Raw genomic sequence first — 20,344 nt, 5'->3', positions numbered from 1 at the left:
TGTCATAGGGAAGTTGTTAGAATCAATAGATAAAGGCATCGTAGCTGCCCACTTCATAAAACACAAAATAATTGATAAGAAGCTTCATGATCATTTTCAGATTTGATTAGATTAGATTTCCTACAGTGTGGAAACTGGCCCTTCAGCCCAACAAGTCCACACCTCCCCTTAAAGCATCCCACCTAAACCCATCCCCCTGTAACCCACACACCCCTGAACACTACCAGCAATTTAGCATGGTTGATCCACCTGCACATCTTTGGACTGTGGGAGGAAACCAGAGCACCCGGAGGAAACCCACGCAGACACGGGGAGAATGTGCAAACTCCGCACAGACAGTCGCCCGAGGCTGGAATCAAACTTGGGTCCCTGGTGCTGTGAGGCTGCGCTGCTAACCACTGAACCACCGTGCCACCCCCAATTTTGCTATATGATTTGGACATGAGCATAGGAGGAATGATTGTAAAGAAAGTTTGTAGATGACATGAAAATTGATGGTGTAGTGGGAAGTGAAAAACGTTATCTTGGAGTACAACAGGACCTTTGATCAGATGAGTCAACGGGTCAAGGAGTAGCAGATGGACTTTAATTTAGATAAATGCAAGGGGTTGCACTTCCATAAGGCAAATCAGGGCAGGATTTACAGTTAATGGATCCTGGGGAGTGTTGCCATACGAAGGGATCCAGGGGTGCAGGTGTATAGTTACTTAAAAGTGGAGTTAGGCACAAAGGATGGTGAAGGCAGCATTTGGTACACCTAGTGAAATGCATATGTACATCGCTGAATTTCTTTCAAGACACTGCCCTGAACAACTAAAGGTTTGATCAGTGTAAAGAAGAGGTGACATTTCAGGTCAGACAATGTATGTTAGGTGTGACGCTTTGTTTAGAACCCATTTGTGCTTTGGTTTGGAGTCAGACTGGTTTTATTTCCAAAGTTGGAAGTTATAAAATGCCACATTGACTCTAAATTGTGTGCTTTTTGAACAAAATAGGATGCATTTGCAAATACAAATTCACCCAATAAATTTGTGTGTGTGTCTGCAGGGAATGGGGGAGGAGAGTGAGTGTGAGAGAGAGAGAGAGAGAGAGAGAGAGAGAGAGAGAGAGAGAGAGAGAGAGAGAGAGAGAGAGAGAGAGAGAGAGAATGTGAGAGAGTGGGTGGGTGTGCGTGGGTGTGTGTGTGGGCGGGAGAGTGTGACAGAGTGTGCATGTGTGCGAGGCAGCGCGTGTGAGAGAGAGAGGGTGTGTGTGCGCGTGCGTGAGTGTGAGAGCGAGAGAGCGTTTGCATGTGAGGCCGTGTGCGCGCGAGAGAGCACGCTCGTGTGACAGCGTGTCAGCGTGCACATGTGTGCGTGTCAGTATGTGCATGCGCGCGTGCATGGGCGTGAGTGTGAGAATGTGAGAGAGCATCAGGGCGTGCGTGAGAGACAGCGTGCGAGCGAGACAGCTTGCGTGTGTGTTAGAGATAGTCTGCGCGCGTGTGTGCGTGCGTGCATGAATGTGTGTGCATGAATGTATGTGCGTGCGTGCGCGAGCGAGCGAGCGTGAGTGAGAACGAGCATGACAGAGAGAGCGAGAGCGTGCGTGCGAGAGACAGCGCGCGCGAGAGTGTGACAGAGACAGCAAGACAGACGGTGAGAGAGAGCGCGTGTGTGAGAGAGCATGGGTGTGTGTGTGTGTGAGAGCGAGAGAGCACATTGAGACAGCACGTGTACGATGGCATGCGAGAGGCATCGTGAGAGAGAGCATGTGTGTGTGTACGTGTGAGCATGTGGGCTCATGCATGTGTGTGAGAGAGAGTGCATGCGTGTGTGCGTGTGCGTGACAGTGTTTGTGAGAGTGTTCGTGCACATGTGAGTGTGAGTGAGTGAGCGAGAGAGTGACAGAGAGACAGTGAGAGAGAGAGAACGAGAGCGCTTGAGAGTGAGAGCGTGGGAGACACAGCGGTGTGCGTGTGAGCGTGCATTTTAGCGTGTGAGAGAGACAGCGTGCGTGAGCGTGTAAACGTGTGCGTGTCAGTGTTTGCGTAAGTGAGTGTGTGAGAGAGAGAGTGCGAGAGAGTGCGCGAGAGTGTGCGTGTGTGAGAGAGAGTGTTAGGTGAGTTTTGAGAAGATTTGTAGCTCAGGTTGAGGTTCTGGATGTGAGTTTGCTCGCTGCGCTGGAAGGTTAGTTTTCAGACGTTTCGTCACCATTCTAGGTAACATCATCAGTGAGCCTCCGACGAAGCTCACTCTTCGTCAGAGGCTCACTGATGATGTTACCTAGAATGGTGATGAAACGTCTGAAAACTAACCTTCCAGCTCAGCGAACAAACTCACATCCAGAGAGAGAGTGTGTCAGAGTGACAGAGAGTGACAGAGAGTGACAGAGAGTGACAGAGAGTGAGACAGAGTGTGAGAGAGTGTGAAAGAGTGCGCGTGAAAGAGTGCGCGTGAAAGAGTGCGCGTGAAAGAGTGCGCGTGAAAGAGTGCGCGTGAAAGAGTGCGCGTGAAAGAGTGCGCGTGAAAGAGTGCGCGTGAAAGAGTGCGCGTGAAAGAGTGCGCGTGAAAGAGTGCGATCATGAGAAAGTGTGGAAGAGTGTGTGGGCGTGTGCGCGTGCGTGTGTGTGACAGAGAGAGTGATAGAGAGAGTGACAGAGAGAGAGTGTGAGTTTGCGAGTGAGGGAGTGTGTGTGTGTGTGTGTGTGTGTGTGTGTGTGTGTGTGTGTGTGTGTGTGTGTGTGTGTGTGTGTGGGAGGGGGAGGTGCAGGGTGGTGGTTTTGGTGGTAGAAGGTAATGGTCAAATACTGGCAAATGGGATTAGATCAGTTTTGAATATCTGGTCGACTTGGACAAGTTGGACCGAAGTGTCTGTTTCCATGCTGTGTAACTGAATGATTCTGTGTTAACCAATTTATCGGAGTAATATACTTTGTGGATAATTGGAAGCATGTAGACATACTGCACTTGAATGTCCAGAAGGCAATTGATAAGGTGTCATCAAAAAGGCTATCACAGAAAATAAAAGCTTTTGGTATAGATTGTAACATATTAGCATGGATAGAGGCTAGTCAGCTAGCTAAAAACAAAGAGTACACATAAATGGGACTACATCTGACTGGCAGCAAAAGGTATCTGGAGTCCTATGCAAATCTCTGCTCAGTTCTCAATTTGTCCAATTTAGATCAATAACTTATGAAGCGATTGAAGTATGGCGACTAATTCTGCATGTGACAAAAAGATGAGTAGGAAATTTTGCTGTGAAGACAACGTAAGGAGGTCGTAGACAGGTAAGGACAGATTGAGTGGGTGAGCAAACAAATGGCTGAGGCAGTGTAAATTCAGAAAATTTAATTGTTTACTTCGACAGGAAAAATAAAACAAAACAGAGCATTGTTTAAATGGGGAACGGCTGTGAAATGTTGAGCTGCAGTGAAGTTTAGGTGTTCCCATTCAAGTGTTATGAAAACATAGTATGCAAGTGCAGCACATAGTCAGGAATGCCAATGGGATGCTAACTCTTACTACAAGCACAGTTGAACATAAGAATAAAAAAATGTTATACGATAAAAGCCGTATTATTGAGTTCATGCCTTGAATACTGTGGCCTTGATCTCCATATTAAGGTAGCATATAAATGGATTGGGGATACTTTTTAGACAAGGCTTAAAAGATAGATAACTAGGAAGAGTAGGTTGTCTTTGGAGGTTAGGTTGGACAAGCTGGGTTTGATCCCACTGGACTTAAGAAAATTACGGGTAACTTGATTGAAGTTTATAAGATATAGAATGGTTTTGACAAGATGCATGTGGAAAGGAAGTTCCCGCTTGGGATGATTTCAGAATTAAGAGGAACTGTTTTGTAATTGGGAGTGCCTTTTTGGGATTAAAAATGGTGATGCATTTTCTTTGAGGTTTTTGCAGATTTTGAACTCTATGCTTCAGATGTCTGTGGAAGAGAGGTCATTAAATATTTTTAAGGTAGAAGTAGATTGATTCACTTGCCGAAGAAGAATTTAAGGTTAATGGGGTTGGTGACATTGTGGAGTTCAAAGCATGCATGGATTAGCTATGATCTTACTGAATGACAAAGCAGTTTTGAGAGGCCAAATGGTCTATTTTTGCTCCTATTTTATATGCTTGGCAGGGCTACACTGTGATCTGTGCCTTTTGTGGGTGAAGCTGTCTTCTGGAATGGAGGATTACGGACTTAATCCTTATAACTAGATCTGCAATTAATAAGGAGATATTTTTAAAATCTCGATTGGTTAAGGCTAAATTCCCTACCATTAGGTCTTTACTGACTTAATTCATAATCATGTGCATACTCCCAATACTAAATATTTACAGATAAGCAAAAGTATTTGGTTACTGTGACCAACAATTACAGATATAGCAGTATACATAGTAGGAATTATCAAAAAAGCTGTAGTTCGTTTATTGCCGGCCTTTAGTCCCCAAAGAAATATCTCACCAGGTTTGTGAATCCCTTAACAACCTGTCTCTGCTTCAGGTTGGTTTCTCCATCCAGATTAGAGGTTTCAATGTGGCAAATCCCATCAACATCAGTGGAATACAGCAGCACCATATCTGCAGGGATGATCTCGTTGCAAGACAATTGAATGAAATCCCCTACGTGAACTTCTTTCCACCATTTAACAAGGTACTTTTTTTTGTGTCTGGAATGAAAAACATCACATCTCACCAACAAAGCAGGTCTGCAGAGATCTGAATTACAATTACAAATTTCAGTTACAATCCACCACATAAATCAGCATGAATCATGTTTTAATAGCACCAGAAAATAATGCATAGAGCCATACAGCACAGAAATAACCTTCCGTCCAACCAGTCCATGCCAAACATAATCCCAAAACAAACTAGCCCCACCTGCCTGCTCCTAGCCCATATTTCTCCAAACCTTTCCTATTCACCTAATTATGCCTTTTAAACATTGTAATCATACCCAGATCCACCACTTCCTCAGGAAGTTCATTTCAAACACAAATCACCCTCTGTGTAAAATATTTCCCTCCAATGTCTTTTTAAAAACTCTCTCCTGACTCCTCTCTCTCACCTTAAAAAAATGTCCCCTAGCCTTGAAATCCCTAACCCTAGGGAAAAGACAACTACCATTAACTCAATCTAGACCCTCGTTATTTTATAAACTGCTATCAGGTTGCCTGTCAACCTCAAACCCTCCAGTGAAGGAAATTCTAGCATATCCAGCCTGTCTTTATAACTCAAACCTTCCAAAACGGGAAACATCCTGGTAAATCTCTGTTTAACCCTCTTCAGCTTAATGATACCCTTCCTGTAAGTGGGCAACCAGAACTGGACACAGTCTTCCAGAAGAAGCCTCACCAACGTCCTGTACAACATCAACATGATTTCCCAACTCCTATACTCAAGGAACTGAGCAATGAAGGCAAGCGTGACAAACACTTTTTTAACCACCCTGTCCACGGGTGACAATCTTCAAAGAATTATGTACCTGCATGCCTTGGTCCATCTGTTCTACATCATACCATTTGAAACAAAGAAGTGAATCACTCTTCAAATAGCATAAGTTGACAATAAGTAATCATTCTTTTCTGCAGAAGAGATTTAGAAGAATGGCTTCAGGGATGAAAACTTCAGTTATTAGGATAGATTGGAAACACTGGTTCCCATTTCCACAAACTGAGCAAGACTAAGAGGAGGTCTGACAAATGCTTTCGAAAAGGAGATTGGATAGAGTAGACAGGGAGAACTGCATATAAAAGGTTCATAAACAAGACAGCATGTACTTAAAGTGACTTCAAAAAGAAGTAAATTTGAGAAAAAAAGCATTGTGGCTTTCAGAAGAAAATTGGAAATTGAAAATTGAAACATTTGGAGAATTGGGACAAAGTAGAATAGTAGGATTTGTGGTGGTCAGGCCTGGAATGCATTATCTGCAAATACAGAGGATGTACGTTCAACTCAGGCATTCAAGAGAACACTGGTTGATTAAATAAAACAGAAACAATGTGCAAGGATATCAGGAAAAGGCAAAACAATGGCATGGAGTCATGATGTTTATTTAGACAGCCAGTGCAGACGTGATGAGGTCAAGTAACCTCCTTTCCGTGATAGAATGGTGACAGCACTGAAGGTAACAGTTAGGTCTGTAGTGCCCATGTGAACAAGTAGAAGTGCAACTCAGTAAATCCCCCTCATCTACTTTCTGTCTAGTTTTACAATTTTCAATTTTTTTTTGAATGAATTTGTGTCCACTATATTCTTGGGCAGTGTGCTCCAAATCTCAATCACTTGCTGTGTGAAAAGGTTTTTCGTCATGTCCTTGTTGATTATTTTGCCTTACACTTTACAATACTGTCTGCTGGTTCTTGATCTACCTGCCATTGGGAATAATTTCCCTTTATCTTTCATGATTTTCAACACTTTTATCAAATCTCCCCTCAACCGTTTTGCCTCAAGGGAGGGCTATACTTTCTCACCTTTTCTAACATCTCCAGTTCCGATCCCAGCTGCCTGTATAAGTCAGACCTCAAAATGAAACCTGTTTTGATAGATCACAAGTTTTATTTTATAATTTGATTACAATGGTTTCAGGTGATAGAACATATTCATGCTAGCTTGCCAAAGTTCTTTTAGCAAAAGAACATAACTTTCTTCTTTTCTTTTCACTAACCAAGAAAATTTAGAAATATCTGTACATAAAAAGTAAGTACATGTAAAGTAATATTCTATCTGATTTGCCCCAGTAATGCTCTTCACAGTAATTCAACCCCAAAGAGGTAAACATCGGACCTCAACCTGACAATTGCTTACTCTACCTTCCAGTTGTGACAACTTTGCCTTCTTGTCAATTCTAAATATCTAAACTGCCACAAACTAAACTGCTCTTCTGCTGGTATGAAACTGTTCTTCTCAACAGAAATGGGATTGTGGCTCAGGGCAGTCCTTCTTTATGCCATAAATATTCAACTTTGTAAACATTTCAACAAATAAACCCCAGGTAGTTTATCAAGTCACTTAGTATCTAGTGGCCTTCATAAAATTGAAAACTGAATTCTATTTTTCTTCCACTTTCAGATCAAAATTCTCAAATAACAACAACATACTGCAAACCAATATCATACTGTATATCCTTCCAAAAGTATGACACCCAGAAGTGGGCACAATACTCCAGTTCCGACCAGAGCAATGTTCTGTAAATATTCATCCTAACTGATGGTGTATAAAACTAAACTGAATCCTAAGCTCAAGCCAGAAGCAGAGAATTTTATCGGAGTCACGGAAGGTAATTTTTACTCATTTCTAGTCTGTTGAAAGAAGAGATGAAAGGAAATGGTTTGCTGACAAAGATTGGCAGGACTGGGATGAAGCCGGAAATATTTATTTTAGAAACGATACAAAGTTGTTAATCTGCCCATTTGGTGATCATTTCAGATATCTGTAAAATATCCAGATATTTGTATTTTTGCTATATATCTGTTGCACAATAAATTGCAAACCTTCTCTATTGCAAGGTGCACTGAGTTAGAACAAAGGACAAAGAAAATTTCAGCACAGAAACAGACCCTTCGGCCCTCCAAGCCTGTACTGTAACGCTACCCACCTCAACTAAAGTCCTCCTACCCTTCCAGGGACCATATCCCTCTATTCCCATGTTATGCACGTATTTGTCAAGATGCCCTTTTGAAAGTCACTATCATATCTGCTTCCACTATGAACCCAGCAGCAAGTTCCAGGCACCCACCACCCTCTGTAAAAAAACTTGGCCTCGTACATTACCATTAAACCTTGCCCCGCACACCTTACACCTACGTCCCCTAGTAACTGACTGTTCCACCCTGGGAAAAAGCTTCAGACTGTCCACTCTGTCCATGCCCTTCATAATCTTGTAGACCTCGATCAGGTCGTTGTTCCAGTGAGAACAACCCAAGTTTCTCCAAACTATCTTCATAGCTAATGCCCTCCATATCAGGAAACATCCTGGTAAATCTTTTCTGTACCCTCTCCAAAGCCAGCACATTCTTCTGGTAGTGTGGCAATTGGAATTGAACACAACATTCCAAAGGGGCCTAAGTAAGGTTCTAGAAAGCTGCAACATTACCTGCCAACTTTTAAACTCAATGCCCTGGCCGATGAAGGCAAGCATGCCATATGCCTTGTTGACAACTTTCTCCACTTGTATTGCCACTTTCAGTGACCTTTGTACCTGTACAAGGCCTTCCAAAATACACTGCCTCACATTTTTACAGATTAAACTCCATCTGCCATCTCTCTGCCCAACCGATCCCTATCCTGCTGTATCCTCTGACGGTCCTCATCGCTATCTGCAAATCCACCATCCTTTGTGTCATCAGCAAACTTATCAATCAGACCAGTTACATTTTCCTCCAAAGCATTTATATATATATTACAAACAGCAAACGTCCCAACACTGATCTTTAAGGAAAACCACTAGTCACAGCCCTCCATTCAGAAACGCACCCTTCCACTGCTACCCTCTGTCTTCGATGACTCAGCCAGTTTTTTTTTAATCCATCTCGCAAGCTCACCTCTGCCTGCAGTGAAGATATCTACTAGTGGTACCAACTACTATAAATAGATTTAATAGTGATTTAAGGCTTGGCTTCTCACACGTTGCAGCTATATTTCACACGTAAAAAGTAAATGCATTTTTTGTTGGGATTGGATGCAGAAAGATGCATGAAAGATTTACCTACACACATACATCACTGGTACAATAAACAATTTGCTAACAATTGCAGAATAGTAACCTTAACAATTTTGAAAATACTGGAATGCAAATGATGAACACTGAAAAAAAAACAAAAGTTCCCTTTCGCAAACTATATTTTGTCACAAATAATCCTTTCCCTGTGCCGTGTATCATGTTTCATACTTTCTACATTGTACGTATTCCCCACGGTTGTATAATTTACATGCATTATAAAGACCTGATCCAAATCCAAGTTGTTATCTCTAAAGCTGCACTTGGACTGCATCCCCGCAAGGTCCTTGGATAACTGCTGTGATCAGAAGTAGCAGGCTCCCGACTTTTGCCAGACATTTACTCAGGCAGCTCACCAGAGTCCTCAAGATGTCTTCAAAGGTTTCCTATAGGTTCACCAGATGTAATATGCACATAATAAAACTAAAATGAAGTGAAGATAAAAGATAACAAAGTGTGAAGCTGGATGAATACAGCAGGTCAAGCAGCATCTCAGGAGCACAAAAGCTGATGTTTCGGGCCTAGGCCCTTCATCAGAAATGAAGGGTCTATGCCCGAAACGTCAGTCTTTGTGCTCCTGAGATGCTGCTTGGCCTGCTGTGTTCATCCAGCTTCACACTTTGTTATCTTGGATTCTCCAGCATCTGCAGTTCCCATTGTCTCTGAAGATACAAAGGAGCTGTTTGCAACACAGTGATAGGCAGGCCATGGTTCAAAGACTTGAAGACAAAGATTTGAAGACATATTTTTGCACAATACCTACTAACATACATCTTCACCATGGACAATCAATCTCTGTACACCTGTATCCTCCATGCAGATGGCCTAAAAGCCCTCCGCTTCTTCCTCTCCCGCAAGCTCAACAAGTTCTCCTCCATGACACCCTTATCTGCTTAACCAAACTCGTCTTTACTGTTAACAACTTTTCCTTTAACTCCCCCACTTCCTACAGATGAAAGGGGTGGCCATGGGCACCGGCATGGGCTCAAGCTATGCCTGCCTCTTCACAGGATACGTGGAACAGTCCCTTTTCTGCTGTTACACTGATACTTATCTCCCACCTCTTTCTCCGCTATATCAATAACTGTATTGGCGCTGTCTTGTGCTCACACGAGGAGCTTGAACGGTTCATTAACTTTACTAACAATTTTCACCCCAGCCTCAAATTCACCTGGACCTTCTCAAATACCTCTCTTTCCTTCCTGGACCTCTTTACCTCCATCTCTGGTGACTGTCTCGAAACTGACAGCTATTTCAAGCCTACCAATTCCCACAGCTACCTGGACTATACCTCCTCTCACCCATCCTCCTGCAAGAATGTGCTCACCTACTCCCAATTCCTCCACCTCTGCCACGTCTGCTCCCAAGATGGGGCATTCCACTGCCAAACATCCCAGACGTCCTTCTATTTCAAGGCCATAACTTCCCCCTCGGGTAATTAAAAATGTCCTCAAACGTTTCCTTTGCATTTCCTGAACTTCTGCCCTGACATCCCCTCCTCTCAACAAAAATAAAGACAAAACCCCCTTGTCCTCACATATCACCCCACCAACCATTGTATCCAGCATATCATTCTCCGCCACCTACAATTCGACTCCATAATCAAAGATATATTCCCTTCCCCACCCCATCTGCCTTTCATAGGGAGCACACTCTCTGCGACTTCCTTGTCTGCTCCACACTCCCCACTAACCCTACCACACCCAGCACCTTTCCCTGCAACTGCAGGTAGTGCTACACCTGCCCCTACACCTCTCCCCTCACCGCCATTCAAGGCACAAAACAAACTTTTCATGCCAGACAGGGTTTCACTTGCACATCCATCGACTTGGTCTAATGCAGCCTCTTACTGGTGAGACTAAGCGTAGGCTCGGAGACCATTTCATGAAGCATCTGCACTATGTATGTGACATACGACAACACCTTACAGTGACCAAACATTTTAACAACCCCTCCAACTCCCTGGGTGACATGTTCATCCTGGGCCTCCTTCAATTTCTCTTCATTTATTCAATCTAAACTCTTCTTGATCCTCCACCAAATCTCCTCCTCACCATCTCTGCTTTAAGGAAGAAATATAATTTTTCAGTTAATTTGCATAACTGTGATCTATCTCTGAAAATGTTCAATAATTCTGTTCTGTATGCTCCGCAAAGTGTCCGAGGCCTTCCTAACATATGATGCTCGAAATTTAAATCCTTCATCTCAGGCTAAACTTATATTATCCATAGAATAAATACAGAAAGTGCTGGAAATACTCAGCGATCAGACAGTGTCAGTGGACAGGCACTGTCACAATGACACCAGCTGCAAACAGGAGGAGCAACACCTCATATTCCGCCTCAGGAGTCTACAGTCCGATGAACTAAAAATGAAATTCACCTGTTTTAAAATCTCCCACCCCCAGACTCATACCATGTCCAACTGACCCTCTCATCCCCATCTCCTTGACCTGATACAAGCTGTCCATCATCTCTCTGCCCATCTGCCCCACTCATCCCAGTGACCAATCCCCACCAGTCCCTATCTGCATTTACCTATTGCAATTCTATCTATTTTCCACAGCCCCACCCTCCGCTCTCTATTTATTTCCCAGCTCCCTTCCCCCTCCCCATTTCTGAAGAAGGGTCCTGGCCTGAAACATCAACTTTCCTGCTCCTCTGATACTGCGTGGCCTGCTGTGTTCCTCCAGCTCCATACTCTCTTGTCTCTGACTCCAGCATCTGCAGTTCTTGCTCTCACTTACTAAATTGTAATATTTTAAACATTGATGCAAGAAGTGAGAGAAAGCGATGTCGATATACAAATAGTTGAAGGTATCCAGGCAGTTTAAATGTATTTGGGATCCTTTCTTGAAATGCCAACAATCTGAAACATCAACTTTGTTTCGCTCTCCACCAACACTGTCTGATTGCTGAGTATTTCCAGCACCTTCTGTATTTATTCCATGGATAACATAAGTTTGGCCTGAGATGAAGGATTTAAATTTCGAGCATCATATGTTAGGAAGGCCTCAGGCACTTTGTGGAGCAAACAGAACAGAATTATTGAACAGTTTCAGAGATGCCTCATAGTTATGCATATTAACTGAAAAATTATATTTCTTCCTTAAAGCAGAGATGGCGAGGAAGAGATTTGGTGGAGGATCAAGACGACTTTGGATTGAATAAATGAAGAGAAATTGATCCCAATGGGTGAAGGATCAATGATACAGAACATATAATTATGGTGATTGACAAGATGTGAAAAATCATACAGAAGCATCAAGAGGATGGTATTTGAGATGTATCACCGTAAAGAATGGATTCAAATTCAACAGAATTTTTCAAATGGGAATTAGATAAATATTTGAAGGAAAAATCTTGCAGAAAAATAGTGAACAAGTACAGTAGTGGGGCTAACTATGGATCCTTCTTTGAATGAACCAGCTCAGACTCAATGAGTAAAACTACTTCGCAGAAAAATGATTGATTTTTGCATTAGCATGACCACAGAAAAATGGACATTGACAGGGATTGCTGGACCAGCATTTTATTGCCCGTCCCTAATTGCCCAGAGGGCAGTTAAGAGTCAACCACAATGCTGTGGGTCTGGAGTCACATGTAGGCCAGGCCAGGTAAGGATGGCAGATTTCCTTCCCTAAAAGGCATTAGTGAACCAGATGGGTTTTTTTTCCCTCACAATTGGCAATGGTTTCATGGTCATCATCAGATTCTTAATTTCAAATTATTATTGAATTCAAATTCTACCATCTGCCACAGCAGGTTTCAAACCCATTACCCCAGAACATTACCTGCGTCTCTGGATTAATAGTCTTGTGATAATACCAATAGGCCATCACCAGGCAGGGGTTTGGGAAGCAGGAGATAATATTAGATGGCAAAACCAAAAAGCACAAGATACTGAAAGAGATAGATTGTACTGGAGTAGAGATTAGTGGATTAATATTTGAGTAAGGGACAAAGTACTAAAGTTTACGTCAGAGTCACCATGTAGGTATGTGAATGCAGAGTATCATAAATAAGATTGGTGAGTTACAGGAACAGATTGCTATTGAATTTATGATGTCACTGCTAGAACAGAAACCTGGCTAAAGGAAAGACAAGACTAGGAATTAAACATTCCTGGATATAATATGATCAGGTAAGATTAAAAAGGAAAATAGAACAGAAGTATCAGTATTGATTAAGGGGAAATTGGAGATATGAGAAAGCAGATGTCCAAGAGGATTCAAGTACAGAATCAATTTGGTGAAAGCTAGGAAACAAAAAGAAACAATGATATTGCTTAATGTAGACTAGAGGCCACAATAAATGGGGAAGGACACAGAGAATCAAATTTGGAAGGAAATACAGGATGTTACAAAAATGAGAGTGTCTTTTATAGTGATGGACTTTATCTCAATGTAGATTGTAATAATAGCAGTAGTGTAAATGGATGGGAAAGGGGATTACTAGAGTGTATTCAGAGAATTTTCTGCAGCAGCGTGTTTCTAGTCCAATGGGAAAGGAAGCACTGCTAAGGCCTGATTCCTGGGAAGTAGTGGGCCAAGTAGATCTATGTTAGCAGGTTAACATTTAGAGGGTAGAAATTAATTCACTTGATTTTCCATTTTCCACAAATTTTCCATTTGTGCTGCAAATCAGAACAGATTCCATTTTTGATAACTCATGTCTGGCATTCTAAAATGCAATTAAGGTCTAGCCGTTTAATAATTAAGACACTTGGTTAGAGATTGAGTGCATATTTTGTATTGGAAAGAGTGCCATGTGAGTCATGGACTTAAAGAAATGAACATACTAGAGAACTGGTCCTAGGGCAGGATACAAAATTCCTGAAATAATGCACCATTTGACCATTGCCAAGCTCCGTAAATGTAATAAACAAAATAAATAAAAATAGACAGGAAAGAACTTTTGATCAATGATAGGGCAAAGATTTAAGGTAAGGGGCAGGAGGTTCAGATGGGATGTGAGGAAAAAGATTTTTGCTCAGTGCAATGGAATCTGTAACTCTTTGCCTGTCAGGGCAGTAGGGGGAGTAGCCCACATAACATTTAAGAAGTATTTGGATGTAGGCTTGTGATGCGAAGACATACAAGGTTGTGGCTGAAGAAAATGGAATTAGAATAGTAAGATGGATGTCTTTGACAAGCACGGACTCAATGAGCTAAGAGGCCTTTTTCTGTGCTGTAGACGTTTATGATTCTAAAACCTGGTTCTGTACTTGCACAAAAGATTTGTAAACTTTTTATCAGTACAAAACAAGATACCAGATGTAACTCAAAAAAAAATCTACAGTCATTTAAAGTTCTCTAGAAACAGCATTTATTTTGATGCGGACATTCAAACCTGGGTACTACTTGAGTGATTGGTAATGTTTTACTTCAGTGTTACCAAGGTTCATTATTTGGACAATTTCATATTTCATTAAGGATAATTAAGAACATACAAAAGCAACACAAAGAGTTTCAAATAAATATTATTGCTAAAGTTGCTAAACATGGAGAAACACCCAACTACTAGTGTCAAGGTTCACAACTAGTGTCAAAGGGTGTAATACGAACGTATATAATGATTAGAAATCTCACATTCAATCTCTGTTCTCTGCTGAGTTGGTCCCAGCAAGAACAACATAACTTCAGTGTTACTAGGAGCATAGAGCCAGTCTTTATTTACGGCTGCACGGTGGCTCAGTGGTTAGCACTGCAGCCTCACAGTGCCAGCGACCCGGGTTTGACTCCTGCCTCGGGCGACTGTCTGGGTGGAGTTTGCACATTCTCCCCGTGTCTGCGTGGGTTTTCTCCGGGTGCTCCAGTTTCCTCCCACAGTCCAAAGATGTGCAGGTTAGGTGGACTGGCTTTGCTAAATTGCCCGTAGTGTGTGTTCAGGGGTGTGTGGGTTATGGGGGGATGGATCTGGGTGGGATGCTTCAAGGGGCGGTGTGGACTTGTTGGGCCAAAGAGCCTGTTTCCACACTGTAGGGAATCTAATTTAAGTAATACTTGATCTTTCTTTGCACATGAGGAGTTAAACCAAAAGTAGATTATTGGTGAAGTAGGGTCACAGGCTGCAGATTAATTTAACAAGTTAATTTAATTTTTAGTTTAGAGTGAAAAATTTAATAATTTTTAATATTCAAATTAACAATTTTCTAGCCCATATTTATAGTGGACAGTTACTACGAAAACTTCTTGTACAATAATTACACGACACCATCGATTTAATTGCCAATCTTCTTTCTCGCTTCTAAGGCCCTACTCTACTAAAATTATTCTTTTATGCACTCCTCCAAAGATCTGTGCTTCAGTGTCTCTCCTTTTCCTCCCTTTCTATCTCTCTTTATGGTCTATATGTGAACATATGAATTAGAAGCAGGACCATGCCAGTCAGCCCCTCTGTTCTGCTTTGCCATTGAAAAGGATCATGGCTGATCTGATCATGACCTCAACTTCTCTACTTTCTGCATCCCTAGTAAGATCTCTTCTACCTATTTAAAAGATTCTGCTTTTGAAAATATTAAGTTAGAATGAAGAAAGAAATTATATGTCTTCTCCTTTACCTTTCCAAGTAAGAAATTTTTACTTTGGAATTGGACATGTCATCAACATGTTTAAGTATTTCTAACAGACAACAAAATGAAGTGGGGACAATTTGTTGGTTTCAAAACTTGACGTTTTCCAAAAGGGATCATTTTCATGGCAAAGACCTTCAGCACCTTTTTCTTCCCACTTTGGTCAGCTTAACTTTCTAAATACACAAAACACTGGTTTAGAACCTAGAACAGAACAGCACAGTACAGACCCCTTGGCCCATGATGTCGTACTAAACTTTTATCCTAAACCTAGGGTCTATCTAACCTCCACCGGTACCTTGTGCTATCATCCATATGCCTATCTATTAGCTGCTTAAGTGCCCCTAATGAGACCGACTCCACTACCTTCTCCAGCAATGCATTCCACGCCCCTACCACTCTCTGAGTAAACAACCTTCCTCTGATATTTCTCCTATATCTACCTCCACTCACGTTAAAACTACGCCCCCTCGTAATAGTTACCTCCAGCCTAGGAAAAAGTCTCTGGCTATCCACTCTATCTATACCTCTGATCATTTTGTACACCTCTATCAAGTCACCTCTCATCCTTGGTTGTTCTAAAGAGAAAAGTCCTAGATCTTTCAACCTCTCCTTGTAAGACCTCCCCTCCATTCCAGGCAACATCCTGGTAAATCTCCTCTGCACCTTTCCTAACACTTCCACAGTTTTCCTGTAATGTGGCGACCAGAACTGGGCACAATACTCCAGATTTGGTCGAACCAGGGTTTTGAATAGCTGGAGCACAACTTCATGGCTCTAGAACTCAATCCCTCTATTAATGACAGCCAACACACCATATGCCTTCTTAACAACTCTATCCACCTGGGTGGCAGCTTTCAAGGAACTGTGGACAAGAACCCCAAGATCCCTCTGCTCCACCACACTGCCAAGAATCTTTCCATTAACCCTGTATTCTGCTTTCAAGTTTGTCCTTCCAAAATGAATCATCTCACACTTTTCAGGGTTAAACTCCATCTGACACTTCTCAGCCCAGCTCTGCATCCTACCAATGTCCGTTTGTCACCAATAGCCCTCCGCACTATCCACAACTCGACCCACTTTTGTATCGTCCGCGAACTTACTAATCCACCCTCCCACTCCCACATCCAAATCATTTACAAAAATCACAAGTAGAAGAGGACCCAGAACAGATCCTTGTGGTTCACCACTTGTAACTGAGCACCATGTTGAATATTTTCTGTCCACCACCATCCTTCGTCTTCTAAGGGTCAACCAATTCTGAATCCAATCTGCCACATTTCCCTCTATGCCATGCCTCCTTACTTTCTGCATGAGCCTACCACGGGGAACCTTATCAAATACCTTACTTAAATCCACGTAAATCACATCCACTGCTCTACCTTCATCTACGTGTTTGGTCACCTCTTCAAAGAATTCAATATGGTTATTGAGGCATGATCTACCCCTCACAAATCCATGCTGGCTATCACAAATCAAACTGCGCCTATCTAATATTATGTATTTGGTACAAGCACTTCTCCTCTTCCACAGGCTCTTTAAAACATATTTGCTATTTATTTAGAAACACTGAAAAGTGCCCTTATGCTTTTAGTATTATTTATGCAAAAGCTTTTAAGCAGAAACCCGGGGAAGAGTATCAAAGCAACTGATTAGAAAGTACTGAGGAAATTGGTATCCACTGAAAGTTATTGTATCATCTATCTTCAGCGAATGGAAGCACAGGTGCAGGCAAAAGTTACAAGTCAAAATCTACACTCTTCCAAAATATTGAAATCTTCAAGCAGAAACTTTAATTAAGGCATTAAAAGTCACAAAAATTAATTAAATGGATAAATTTCATGTAATTGTGAAATATGCAATTTATTAATACTTAATTCATAATCTGGACACTACAACAGCAGGAGAATGCATGTAGTTTTATACACAAAATTAGGAGTGGGCCCTTTGAGCCTGTTCCACCATTCAATAAGAACATGGCTGAGCTGACAATTCCAAATTCCAATTACCACTGATATTTCACATCATGTTATTCATCCATGGATACAGATGCCACTGGCTGGGCCAGCATTTACTGATCATCCCCAATTGCTCCTACCGAGCAGTTTGCTCATCCATTTAGGCAGTTAAGAGTTAGCAACATTGCTATGGGTCTGGAACACTTTCCACACCCACCTTGTCAAGATCCCTCTGGATTTTATATGTCTCAAATGAGCCATTTCTCACTATTCTGTATTCCAATGAACAAGAGCCTGCCAAGCCTTCTTTCAAAGGCAATGCACTCATTCCAGGTTTTAGTCTAATACACTTCCTCTGAACTGCTTCCTATCCTGTTATGCCATTCCTTAAATAAGGAGACTAATACTGTGCGGGGAAGTCCAGACGTGGTCTCATCAATGCCCTGATACACTCTAGTATGATGTTTCTATTTGTGTACTCAATTTCCCTCGCAATAAACAGCAACACTCAATTAGTTGCAGAAAACAAGTAGAAAAGCTATGTTGTAGTGGTCTATGAGTAAAATTGACAAGATGGCTGCCTGGGGCTTTTTAGTCGACACAAGGTGGCCAGGAGGGATTGGCAGCTACATACAGCAGATGTTCATAGCCAGACTTATGGTCTTCAGCAGAATTACTGGATGAGATAATGAAAGATCCTGTGGGGATTATAAAAGTGTCCTGGTGAGAAGAAACATTAGGGAATTTGCTCGGGTTTCTATAAACAGACTGTTCTAAACATAAACGCCTTTTAATAAGGGGCATTTTTGAAAGGCCTAGTTTGGTCACAGTAGCAGGTTTGTGGTTTAGTTCAAAAAAGTAGAAGAAATGTTTGATCCTACAGTATTCTGAACTTTTTAGGTAATTGTAAATCAGAAATGCAAACAACAAATTAGTGTGAAAGGGTTAGTTGAATTCCTTGAGCAATTGATTGTAGTTAGTAAAAGTGGCCCATTGCATCATCAGGGAAGATAAAGTAATAAATGGTGTAAAAATGACCTCTAAAAGACCACGAGTACCGAAGGGGAGAAAAGGGAGGTTGTAAAAGAGATCTCAGGACTAGGAAGAGATAAACAATTGAAGCTTAGGTGCAAATGCAGATAATTTGAACAAATTCTTATGTACAAAGATCAAGGGAAGAGTGACAGATACAGATTACAAAATACACAGTGAGGATGTGGTTATGTCCCTAGTTATTTGTGGAATCTAACAAGTTTCATTCAATAACTTGGTAAAGTTGTAAAGTGGTTGAATTACACCTAAATTAGTGGAATTCCAATACATGCTTTCTATTAAAAGAAAATCTGTGATGGAAATTGTTTAGATTAGAGGCAGTATAAGATGCATTCGAAAACTAAACTCTGGTTTAAAACTCATTTACACCATTAGAGTAGCAGAGGATTGTTACTGCAAATCAGACGGATTGTTTGCTTGATCTCCCAAGGTCGAGTGAAACAGAAGCTGCTCCTAATTTATTAACTTCGTTAAAGAACTATAACTATACAACTTTCTTTTGGGAAAAGTGATTACAAATTTCATAATAATTGGTAAAAATTAATATCCCTTCTAATCTTCTGTAATGATGTTAGCAGGGAATATAAATTGCCTTACACAATTTGGAACAATCCCCTGTTACTGTCATGTGGAAGACTACAGACTAAGTGATAAGCAAGTATTTAGGTTAATAAAATGTGAGGCTGGATGAACACAGCAGGCCCAGCAGCATCTCAGGAGCACAAAAGCTGACATTTCGGGCCTAGACCCTTCATCAGAGAGGGGGATGGGGTGAGGGTTCTGGAATAAATCGGGAGACAGGGGGTGGCGGACCTAAGATGGAGAGAAAAGAAGATAGGTGGGGAGGTAGGGTGGGGATAGGTCCGTCCAGGGAAGACGGACAGGTCAAGGAGGTGGGATGAGGTTAGTAGGTAGGAGGCAGGTGCTGAGGAGTGTGATGTGGCTGTGGTACCTGGTTTGCTTCAGGACATGGTCGAGCAGTTTCAAGGCCGAAGAGATTACAAGAGAGTTGCAATGAGAGAGAGATTCTCTGAGGTTGGTCCGGAGGGAGGAGGGTACCTTCTTCAGGTTAGGCATCCCTGGAAGAGGCTACGCAGTGAGGTTAAAATTTATGTTATTGGCAATTTATGTGACGTAGCTAGCAAATGTCTGGGAAGGAGTATGACTGTAAGTTGCATAGTAAGATCTCAAAGACGATGGAGTTATCTGGTAAATATCATACGATTATGGGAGGGTCTAAGATTTGTCCATAGAATTGCCCATCATTGATCATGTGTTTACAAGATTGGATGTGTAGATTAGGGAGAGGTGACTAAAAATGGATCTATGTTTGCATGTAATTATTGTAACGTGAAAAGGTATGAAAATGTTGTATTCATTTGGGGAACCCAGACCATCACTGACCTCTCCTCCGATCCAAGCTGTATTTAAGACGGCAACTGTGCCCCACATGAAAGACAGATTCAGAACGGTCTTCTGGCTCTCCCATATGCTGTGCTTAAAGAGCTCTGAACAAGGGTCCAGAATTGGAAAAGTCAACCGATTTCACTTCCAATTTCCACCCTATCCTCACCCCTATTCTCAGAGAGGGTCACTCAAACTGAAATATTAATTCTGATTTCTCTCCACAAATGCTGCCAGACCTGCTAAGTTTTTCCAGTAATTTCTGTTTTTGCTTATGAATAACGGGATCCGCGGTTCTTTCTATTTTTATTCACCCAGTCTATCTTTGACTCCTCCCTTCCTTGACATCTGTTTCCATTTCTGGGGATAGGCTGGCCACCAGTATCCATATAAACCCACTGATTCTCACAGTTAGAGATAGTAAGAACTGCCGACGCTGGAGTCAGAGAGAACACAGTGTGGAGTTGGAGGAACACAGCAGGCCAGGCAGCATCAGAAGAGCTGGAAAGTTGATGTTTTGGGTCGGAACCCTTCTTCAGAAATGGGCGTTGAGGATGGGAGCTCTGAACTAAAGACAGAGAGGAGGGCTGGGGCTGGGGAAGGTAAGTGGGATGGTGATAGGTGAGTGCAAGTAGGCAGTGGTGGAGA

The 20,344-nt window shown here is 41.9% G+C and overlaps 1 protein-coding gene across 3 annotated transcripts in view; it reads right to left on the bottom strand.

Annotated features, from left to right (window-relative positions):
• atp10d (ATPase phospholipid transporting 10D) overlaps positions 1 to 20,344 on the bottom strand; it is a 218,236-nt gene that overhangs the window by 90,768 nt on the left and 107,124 nt on the right. For all 3 annotated transcript variants that reach the window (XM_048544369.2, XM_059647631.1, XM_059647625.1), the window contains one exon: positions 4,455 to 4,659. In XM_048544369.2, coding sequence (XP_048400326.1) covers positions 4,455 to 4,659 — 205 coding nt within the window. The remainder of the gene's footprint in view (positions 1 to 4,454; positions 4,660 to 20,344) is intronic.

The sequence above is a fragment of the Stegostoma tigrinum genome, chromosome 1 (assembly GCF_030684315.1).
Source record: "Stegostoma tigrinum isolate sSteTig4 chromosome 1, sSteTig4.hap1, whole genome shotgun sequence".
Taxonomy (NCBI): domain Eukaryota; kingdom Metazoa; phylum Chordata; class Chondrichthyes; order Orectolobiformes; family Stegostomatidae; genus Stegostoma; species Stegostoma tigrinum.
This window is presented reverse-complemented; position numbering and strand designations above follow the sequence as displayed.